This window comes from Macrobrachium rosenbergii, chromosome 27, assembly GCF_040412425.1.
Source record: "Macrobrachium rosenbergii isolate ZJJX-2024 chromosome 27, ASM4041242v1, whole genome shotgun sequence".
Lineage (NCBI taxonomy): Eukaryota > Metazoa > Arthropoda > Malacostraca > Decapoda > Palaemonidae > Macrobrachium > Macrobrachium rosenbergii.
The window spans coordinates 42,097,009-42,108,225 of NC_089767.1; the positions used below are offsets into that span (position 1 = coordinate 42,097,009).

Consider the following 11,217-nt stretch of genomic DNA (forward strand, 5'->3'; position numbering starts at 1 on the left):
TAATAATAATAATAATAATAATAATAATAATAATAATATTTATTACAGTTTGTTCCATACGAATAGGGTTCATCTGCTGAATAATAATAATAATAATAATAATAATAATAATAATAATAATAATAATATTGATTATAAAGTAAACTTAATCTGATAACCACAGACCTAAAGTATACTACGCCGAGGAATGAATTAAGGCGAAAGAGAGAATAACACGCACTACTTGACAAAACCCTGCCAACCTTGACATAAAGCCTCGTCATATTACGACACCCAAGTCCATGACATTACCCCGGCGGCTGGCAATGACCCTATGCCCGCGCAACCGTTTAAACCCGTTCCGCGGACGAGCGATGTTTATAATACCAATGCCGGTCAACGCACCACCTAGATTGGGGGGGTGGGAATGGAGGGGGAGGGGAGGGGGTAAGAGGAAAGGGGAATGGAGACCGTTACCCCACAAGATTCCCCAGGATATTGGGCCCCATACGTTTGGGCCGTGATTCTCATACAAATGACTTATTAATATACGTAGTCTCACACACACATACAATACATATCGACTGTTTGATATTTTTTTTTTTATATAAAACTCGCTTCTGCTGCTACGAAGTAAGAGGTATGAATGTCATTACGTACCTTCTTTATATTGGACACTGATTCACACTGATTTAATTTGCAAGTGATGAAATATTCGTTATTCAATAACATAACGTTCTCATATTCAATAACATTACGTTCTATCTTGCGAACACTTCACTTGCAAAAAAACACATAAAACAACAGCGGCACCAACAGTGACTAATACAATATGCATCATAAAACAACAATAACAAATAAAGTAATACTGATAATATTGCGACATAACAGGAACTTCCCCTATTCAACCAAATACTGAGCGGAAATGAAATATTAATTACTATAAGTTATGTATTGGAAAATAATGAGTCATACAAAAAATTCCTAAAAATTAAAAACTCTAAGGTGTTCTATTATTTATAAAAAACTAAGTAAAGTAACCAAGATCCATGATGATGATACTATAAATCAATGTATCCAGTAATCGAGAGAGAGAGAGAGAGAGAGAGAGAGAGAGAGAGAGAGAGAGAGAGAGAGAGAGAGAGAGAGAGAGAGAGAGGATTAAAATCTTCGATCATAACAGCCGAAGCTTAGAACTCTCCTCATTACATCTAATATAAAGTGAATAAAATCAATTTGGAATCATCTGCATTACGCAAAATGACATGGAAAAGATATTCCGTGACAGTCTTAATAAAACAGAGGCGTATATCACGAGTCTTCAGTCAAGGTCTGGACCTTGTCTTCAGTATTCGATTTCAACCTTCAGAAACTTAAAACTTTCGGGATTCATAAGGCCTAAGGTTTTCACTCTTTTTTTTTTTTTTATCTTTTTCCTAAACAGTTCTCCTCATTTACATGCCCCACTGATTAGTTTATTTTTTCTAACTTTCATTTATTCTAATTCCTCTCTGTCTTTTGTATGTTCTCTCCTGATAATCATTATCTTAACATGATTAAGTCAGAACTGGTTATTTTTTCCACTAATACATTTCACTATTCATAATGAAAACGTGAATTTTGAAAGCCACAGGGCAAGTCATTCATAATAAGAATGAAATACCGGAAATACAGGATTTCCTTAAAGAGGAGAAACGAAGTAGACAAAGAATTAAGTAAAATACGGACGATTTAACAAATATTCTACTTATCCATTGCGTAGTTCACAATGCCTATGAAACGGACAGACACATAAATACTTCTACCACAGGCCACAATTCAAGAGTTGCCAATCATCCATTTAACTATTGTTACAATTGTAAAACTGACCGAACCTTTTCTGTTGCACACAACAGGGTTCAGATAACGGTCCATTGGTTTCTTGGTTTATTTACATGCTAAAACTATAAACCTTCCGGCAGTCTCGTGCATAAAACTCGGTTCTTGCGAAAAAAAAAAAAAAAACAGCAGTCGAACCCTTCAACTTAAAGCACGTTTCAAGGTCTCGTTCTTACGCCTGACAGATGCCAAGTTTTTTTCTGATTTTTTTTTTTAAATAAAAGACGACCCGAAAAGGGAATTGCGTTTGCTTCTCACACGAAAGGCTTTATTATTGCAAGGTCCACGTTTGCAAGACTCTTACACGCAAAACGTTCACTAAGTACCACCACGATTTCCCCAAAGTAAAATATTACTATAATAATACTAAAGACATTCTTAAAACATTACTACTTAAGGCACTCCAAGTTTCCACACAGAGATATCACCGGCATGCAATTACATTTCAATTACTGTCTTTCGTAATCAATGACATTTCAAAGCTAGGAAACCATCAGAGATATCAGTAAAAGTTTTAATAATAGCAGCATTTGCATTTTCTTTTATTATTCAAAACATTCCATTGCATCTTGTCTATCAATATCAAATATCACTTTCACTTAGAAGATAAATCCTATGTCTATCAATATCAAATATTATTTTCACTCAGAAGATGAACCTATTCATATGAGACAAGCCCACCAAAGGGGCCACTGACTTGAAATTCGAGCTTCCTGAGAATATGGCGTTCGACAGAAAGAAGTAACATAAGGTATTAGGTAATGGAGAAAGAAGAGATCATTTATTTAAAAATGAAAATAGTAATTTCAATTATTTCACTACCAAAACCTGTTGCCCCTGGGCGATCTTTGCCGCTCTTCTCATTAAAATTCGGGTTTAGAATCCTTTTAAATAAAACAAACGAATGATCTCGCATAAATGAACAAACTTATCAGCGAAGGAATGATATTTCTTCACATAAAAACAACGAAATTAATTAAATTAAAGTTACAAACGTTGCGAACTAAAAAAAACAAAAAAATTTATCGTTAAAACAAAAAATCGACGCTACAAAAAAATCTAAAATTTTTTTTTTTTGTAAAAAAATCGACCCTGCACTGCAAAAAAGAAATAATTAAAAAATTTTCTCATAAAAAAATCGACCCTACAAAAAAGAAATCGCAAAAAATTTTTCGTAAAAAAATCGACCCTACAAAAAAGAAATCGCAAAAAATCGTTAAAAAAATCGACCCTACAAAAAAATAAGATTCGTAAAAATTTGTTTCGTAAAAAAATCGACCCTACCAAATAAATTATAAAAAAAATTTTAAAAATCGATCCTACAAAAAATCGTTAAACAATTTTTTTTGTTAAAAAAATCGACCCTACAAAAAAGAAGTAAAAAAACCGACCCTACAAAACGAAAACGTGAAAAAATTTTTCGTAAAAAAAAAAAAAAAAAAAAAAAAAAAAAAAAAAAAAGGAGCTGCAGAGCAAGTCGATAAAGGTTGAGGAGACACACTCAAACCTTTCAATCAGGCCTGAGGAGGAATTCATTTCCTGCCCATGGAATGAAACGCGGAGAGGCCACACAAAGGAGTCATGCCGAGAAGTAATGGCAGCCGCATGGAGAATTGCGAAGTGAATGCGATGGGATTATTTATTATACATTACGTTACTTCGCCTTTCTTTCTCAACCTTTCCGGATCGTGTTTACTGTGCACTACAGTGGAATAGTAATGCTGTTGTTGATGCAGATCCTCCGCTACATGCGTATTGTGTACATGCATACATATTTATACTTCCTGTGTACATCACTCAATTTTATATATATATATAAATATAATATATGATAGATATATATATATATATATATATATATATATATATATATATATATAAAGAAGAGAGAGAGAGAGAGAGTATATGTAACATTATATACACACACACACACACACACACACATATATATATATATATATATATTTATATATATATATACACACATTTACCCATGTAAATACATATACATATCTCTCTCTCTCTCTCTCTCTCTCTCTCTCTCTCTCTCTATATATATATATATATATATATATATATATATATATATATATATATATATATACATACATATATAAGTATATACATACATAAGTATATACATACATACAAAAGTACATCTCACTGTTTAGCTAGCGATATATTTTCGTTAAATATTACAATTTCTTATTTACTGGACATCACAAAACCCAATACCAACCACCCACAAAACACAGAAATCACCCCCTAAAAAAAAAGCCCAAAGAATCATAAGCTGAGAGAATACTGACCGCAGCTGCGTCCACGTTATTCATGGCTACCAGCCATCTCAGCTATGGCAAAGAATATTAAGCAATTCCCTGCGTCCATTTACCCCAACGCTGCGAAAGGGGTTTGAACCAAGACCTCGGTCTGCGCTGGAAGCTCCACCGGTGAGAGTCATTTCCAGATGCATTGCTCGCAGTCATACCACACTTATGCTCGACGTATTCTCTCTCTCTCTCTCTCTCTCTCTCTCTCTCTCTCTCTCTCTCTCTCTCTCTTCGAGACGTGGAGACGCGTGGATTCCTTTCAGCACGTTCGGAGGAACGTGTAAGCTATGTAAAACGAAAATGACGTTAAAGAAGTTGCAGAATAAAGGGGGATACGTATGATTATGATAACGCGGATATAGAAGGTTCAAAAGTCGTTACAGGTTTTCCACGGACACCGTACCGCGAACACAATACGACCTGTCATTCACTCACAACAAAGGGATGCTAATAACATTAATTTATCGCCCGCTTAACAGCACCTGCGCAGTTGCGGCGGTACAACGAATTAAAAAAATGTTCGGATACCGTTCTCTCTCTCTCTCTCTCTCTCTCTCTCTTGTGTTCACGACTGGCCATGCCTCGTGGAGTCTCCTAGCAAAAGTGCTTATAATTCTCGATCGGTCCGCAAAAAGTCTGCTGTCCAACTTGTGGGAACGAAACATCCCGCGGGACTGGACTATCCGTCCAAATCGGGAATGGAAGATAACAACAGTAATTTGGTCGAGAAGACGAACTGGAAAGAGAAGTCGTTGCACTTCTTGGGAGCAAATGAAAGCGTCAAATCAGCTCTCTGATAACACACGACAAAAGCTTTACTGAGGAATAAATGACTTATCAATAGAAAGCTTGAAAGTGTGTGAATTGAACTTAATTGAATTGAATATATAATTTACGACAAAGGGCAAGCACTGGGACCTACGAGGTCATTCATCGTTGTACGAGAAACAGAGTAGAAAGGTTTGAAAGGTGCAACAGGAGGAAAACCTCGCAGTTGCACTAAGAATCAATTGTTAGGAGAGGGTGGACAGCAAGATGGAAGAGAGAATATGAATGGAGTTACAGTAAAAGGAATGAAAGGGGTTGCAGCTACACGGGCCGAAGGCTCGCTGCTAAGAACCTACAGTGCACGGCACGGGGTGCACTAACCGCCCCCACCCCCCCCGTTTCGCCTTTCCTTCATGGCTGTAACTTTGTTTTATATATATATATATATATATATATATATATATATATATATATATATATATATATATATATATATATATATGATAGAGATGTGAATGTTTCTGAACAGAATGATTCTGACTACTGTGACTCATTTTGACTAAATATAATCATCTATTATCTTCCTTTTCAGATCAAGATGAGGGCATTTATCTCGGCAATTGTGTCGGGACTGATACTCAGTTTCTGGAGCCAGTTTTCAGAGGCTTCGAGACACAAGAGGTACCTGTTCATCAACCCTGAGGCTCCTATTACCCTTGGTGAGCATATGACTAACAAGCGCAAACTGAGAGTTAATTAGAGCTAAGAATGATGTGGTCTGGTTTTTTTACTGTCATTTATGCAAGCTCTCACATAATAAGATATGCAATGATACTTTTCTGGTGTACTGTAAAAACAACAGCTTTGCTAAGGACAATAGCAATTAAAATTATGCTGTTGCATATCCAGGAATTCTAAATGTTCCCAAGTTATTATTTATAAAGAAATTTAGTTATTATGCCATAAACAAAACTGAATCGGATTACGATTATTATTACTATTATTATTATTATTATTATTATTATTATTATTATTATTATTATTATTATTATTATTATTATTATTATTATTATTATTCATAAGATAAACCCAACTCACATGGAACAAGACTACATGGGCCACTGACTTTAAATTTAAGCTGACCCAGAATATGGTGTTCATTTTAAAGAATTTACAGTAGATAATAAGAAATAAACAGAAAGAGAAGAAATTACAAGCACAAGGTGAACTGTTTTAGGGTAGTAATGCATTGCACCTTCGCTTGAAATTCTGAGGCTCTGAATACACTCCCCATGAATAACGTTTCAAATGAACAGAATAGCAATATTTGGAAAAATGCGTTTGGAAATGACATGAATGTTTGACGTAAGCTTGTAACTTACCTGTAAACATACCGTAATAACAATTTACCGCAGGTTTCTTGCTCAACATGCCCGTATCCCTGGCACTCCCGACACTGGCCCCGGTGAATGGAAGGTCCTTCAATTCTCAGAGCGGCAGCTATTCGGACGAGGAGTATGATGACGAGGTTCCCCAGGCGCTCTACTGGGACCCAGCTTATGAGCAACAGTTGGAGAAGCTTTCCGTCTATTTCTCGCACCTGGAGGTAAGAACAAGAAAGGTCATTAATTTTTAACCTTCTTGCACTTTAATGAAGAAATATACTTTGATTAATCGACGTGTAGAACTTCCATGTTTATTTTTTAGTTGTTTTCCACATAAAGGTCAAGTCCATAAAGCAAGATGTACTTTACAGATCATTAATCCGTATGCAATTTAAACTAATTATATTCAAGGCCCACTAAATCTTTCTTAACGTTACAGCTCCACTACGTAGGATGTCAAGAAAGGCTGTTGTGTGAATTGGCTTCAGAACCAGAAATCTATTCGCCTATTGGAGAGATTTTCATGAAGGAACTCAGGTATGTAACTGGCAATTCTTTTGCGTTTCTTGTGATACTGATTTTTAGTGTTAGAATGAGATAAATGTGAATATTGCACCTCGCCACCAACGCCAATGTTTATGTGAACAATGTGTCCCTTCCCAAACCACCTTTGGTATCATTCAACCAATCAACACACATCTGTATTAAGCCAATAAAAATATTGCACAGGTTGATATTTTTCGAAATGATTTAGTTTAAGATTAGTTTCCACGTATGGCAAATGTAAAATGTAACTATAAATAATTTTTTAGTATAGTCTTATCATGTTATTGCCTCATAAGCTACCTATAAAAATTTCTTCAAACTTTTTAGTATAGTGTTTATCTCCCTAATTCATGTTATTTTCATTTCTTAAAGTCACAACACAAGTTTTCCCTGGCAGAGAATGCTCTACATGAAATTATATTTTCTTCTTCAAACTGAAACTTACAATTAGAGGCAAATGTACCCCACATCATATTTTCAAGTGCTCTTCAAAGTGAAGATTTACAATTAACCCCAAAATCCTCCAACAAGCAAATGCACCCCAACATTATATTTTCAGGTGCTCTTCAAAGTGAAGATTTACAATTAACCCCAAAATCCTCTAACATGCAAATGCACCCCCACATCATATTTTCAAGTGCTCTTCAAACTGAAGATTTACAATTAACCCCAAAATCTTCAAACAGGCAAGTGCACCCCCACATTATATTTTCCAGTGCTCTTCAAAGTGAAGATCTACAGTTAACCCCAAAATCTTCCAACAGGCAAATGCATCCCCACACTATATTTTCAGGTGCTCTTCAAACTGAACATTTACAATTAACCCCAAAATCCTCCGACAGGCAAATGCACGGACCAGTGAAGCCTTCTGACGACTCCCTGATGTGGCGCTACATGCTGGCAGCGAGAGAGGGATTCGCAAATCCAATCGAGGACTGCGAGAGGGCCTACCCGAAGTGCCCTATGGCTGCCAGCAAGATCCTGAACATGCCTGTGCTCAAAGTGTGGCAGTACATAGCTTCAAAACTCAACTTACAATTGGTCTAAGACTTGATCACACAAATTTCAGCAGGTTAAGGACATATTAGTTTAAGTGCTAAATAAGAGAAGCCTTTATAGGGATTTTCGTACAGTGCTGTTTCAGTGCAATGCAAGCATACACTAGGACAGCACGCAAGACATGGCAAATCACCATTCTAGAACTGGTTTGTGAACAATGCTGGAACTTCCTCAAGAACCATAAAAGTGGGAAGTCTGTTAAAATGTTAAACGTATTAAGATAGCATCAACTTAGTTCTTATCATCGAAAGCACTCTGGTGCACTCTTCAAGAGATTTTTGAATCAGTCTAAGCAACTTACGCAGTTTCTAAGGACAAAATTGTCTGAGTCAAGAACCTGTCTCACATAAAAGTTATTAATCATGTTATTAATCAAACTGGAAATCATTGCTAAACCTTAAAAACGTTATCAGAGATAGTTTCACTAGATAATCTATATTCTTTTATGATGTTGCATTTAATGCAGCTTTTTTTTTTAAAGGAAATAAGACAAATAATCAATACTAAACCAGGAGCCAATAATTTAAAGCGACTTTTTTTTAAAGGAAATAGGATATAATCAAGACTAAACCAGGAGCCAATATGTGCCAAAATATTTAAGCACCAACACTACATTCATCCGATGGAAAACCATTCCTTTTCACAATACGTGGAAAAAAATTTCCTCTCATATTGAGCTGCTTATTACTACACAAGTTAGATACCTTGCAGTTTGGGGGCATTATAATCTGTGATGATCTAATTTAAATGTAAATTGAGAATATTTTCCTTTTTTGTGTTTACTTTTCTCTGACTTACCTCATTGCTACTATTTACCGTTTTCTAATGTGCGATTTTTGTATAATCTTGGTACTGTATTAGAAGCTTAAAGGAGTACATCCTAAGAACCCTTTTAAGAATAGAACAACCAGATCAGTTTCATATTAGCTCTAATTACAAACTAACTTAAGCCTAATAGCCTTCTGGACATTCCAAAAAAAAGGCTTCGTTGCCTATCAGCAATGTCCAAAATTTCAATTATCTTCCACGAAAACAAACCAATCCTAATTTTAAGGGGAGATTTCAGGACAAGGCAATTTGAAACAAGTCTCTCAACAACAAGAATTCACCTAAATTCTAGTGCAAACTGAACGAATGTTCCCATGCAATACCAAAACACCCATTCTACCTTCTAGCTTTCTTGAAAATACATTCTCCTTTCTATACATCTTCTTCGCCAGATGGACTTGATGATACTGAACGTGAATTACAAAACCGAATTTCTGTATTTTCTGTTATTAGGTTACGGCAGGTAATTATAAAATTGATAAGTACCAGAGCCATCCTTTTCGATAACTCGTTGTACTGTAGCTGCTCAACAAATTTTGAATCTCAGGTTTGGTAATGTTAATACCAGTATTTCATCTCCAGTCAAAAACTAAGCAAAGTTGAATATAAAGAGTTACGTGAAATGTTCGAGAAGACATACAGTACTGACAAACTATCTGAAAACAGTGGCATTTGGTAGTTATAAGATGTAACACATTCAAACCCTGACAGAACCAAAATAGTATTACTTTGTCAACCATCATTTCTGCAAATACTCATTGCATCATCAAGCTTCTATTGTGTAAACCATCATCATCCATCATTTATAATAAAGAATTAGAAATTTATACACTTTTTTAAAAATTTTTTTACCTCAGTAGCAAAAAAAGGACATTAAAATATGGTTTAAAGTGAAATAAATTGGAAGCAAAGAAATATTTTGACCTCAGTAGCAAAAAGTGGACATTACAATATGGCTTAAAGTGAAATAAATTGGAAGCAAAGAAATATTATAAAGTGAAATAAATTGGAAGTAGAGAAGTATTATAAAAAAATTTCTCCACTTAAACTTCTTCTGAGGACACAGAAGGATTAAGGACACCTCAAACTTCTTCTGTCAAACTTTTAACTTCTCTATTTTATGGACGTCAAAGAAATTCCTCTAAATTGGTTTAATCAAGCACAACTTACTAATTCTCAACAAAATTCTAATATCTCAGACAAACTGGCATTCAATTCCAAACTTAAAACTACCAGTGATATCTAACATTTTCACTACCATACAGGATTACTTAATATATAATTCCAGTGAAGGTTCACATTAATATTTTGATTGTCACATTTGCCGGTACATAAAACCCACTTTTTTTCTAAATGAAACAAGTAAAAAATGCGCCGTAGTTTCTTCGGCACAATCGAGTTTTCTGTACAGCCGCTGCAGCGTATAATCAAGGCCAATGAGAAAATAGATCTATCTTTAGGTGGTCTCAGTATAATGTCTGTATGAGCCGCGGTCCATGAAACTTTAACCACGGCCCGGTGGTGTCCTGTCCTATGTCGTTGCCAGAAGCACGATTATGGCTAACTTTAACCTTAAATAAAATAAAAACTACTGAGGCTATACGGCTGCAATATGGTATGCTTGATGATTGGAGGGTGGATGATCAATATGCAGCCCTCTAGCCTCAGTAGTTTTTAAGATCTGGGGGCGGACAGAAAAAGTGCGGACGGACAGACAAAGCCGGCACAATAGTTTTCTTTTACAGAAAACTAAAAAGATCAAAGAAATTCACTTTGTATCTTCTAAGGTGAAGGTCAAGAGTGCAAGTGTATACGGCCTATAGAGCAACTTTGGGTAATCCATCAAAACACATATAGAGTCAATTTGATAAAAATATTAAATATTTTTTTTAAACTTTTCATGATTTTCGATTCCCCAACAATGAAACCACCAGGAACAGACTCCCAAATGTCCATCACTTCCCTACCAGATGAAACAGAATCACCCCAATTTGAAAAAGACAATTGTAAGCTCTACTCGCTTGCTGGGACTCAAATTATTATAAGAATACTATCATCTCCACACTAATTATGTTGGCATGCAACTTTATATAATAATGGGAGTTCTGCTATCATGGTATTAATATGAGTTCATATTAACATTTCTCGAGTCTAAACGTCACTGACTGGTTGACACTCCCATGTCAGCAAATTCCTGAGATGTTTGCTAGTATTGCACCAACCTAGGTTAGTTTAAGTTAGGTAAAATTAAAGTTTCGACAGACTACACCGTCTTTTGGGTGTGGGAAACATAATGAGATTATTTTCGAGAAAATCCTAAGGTTAGTTTTTAAGATATGGCGTCCCGCTTTTTTCAGGGAATGAAAAGAATCCTTCAAAAAGTATACATGCTCTCTATACCTGTGAATCAACACCATCCTGCAACATTTACATTGACAGAACGA

The 11,217-nt window shown here is 35.4% G+C and overlaps 1 protein-coding gene across 1 annotated transcript in view; it reads left to right on the forward strand.

Moving 5' to 3' along the window:
* The window catches only part of LOC136853336 (uncharacterized), a 22,430-nt gene extending 12,830 nt beyond the window's left edge, over positions 1 to 9,600 (forward strand). Inside the window, exons 2-5 of the mRNA XM_067128699.1 lie at positions 5,548 to 5,674; positions 6,371 to 6,561; positions 6,780 to 6,877; positions 7,729 to 9,600. Of these exons, the coding sequence (XP_066984800.1) occupies positions 5,548 to 5,674; positions 6,371 to 6,561; positions 6,780 to 6,877; positions 7,729 to 7,933 (621 nt within the window). The 3' untranslated portion in view covers positions 7,934 to 9,600. The remainder of the gene's footprint in view (positions 1 to 5,547; positions 5,675 to 6,370; positions 6,562 to 6,779; positions 6,878 to 7,728) is intronic.
* Positions 9,601 to 11,217: the final 1,617 nt, after the last annotated feature.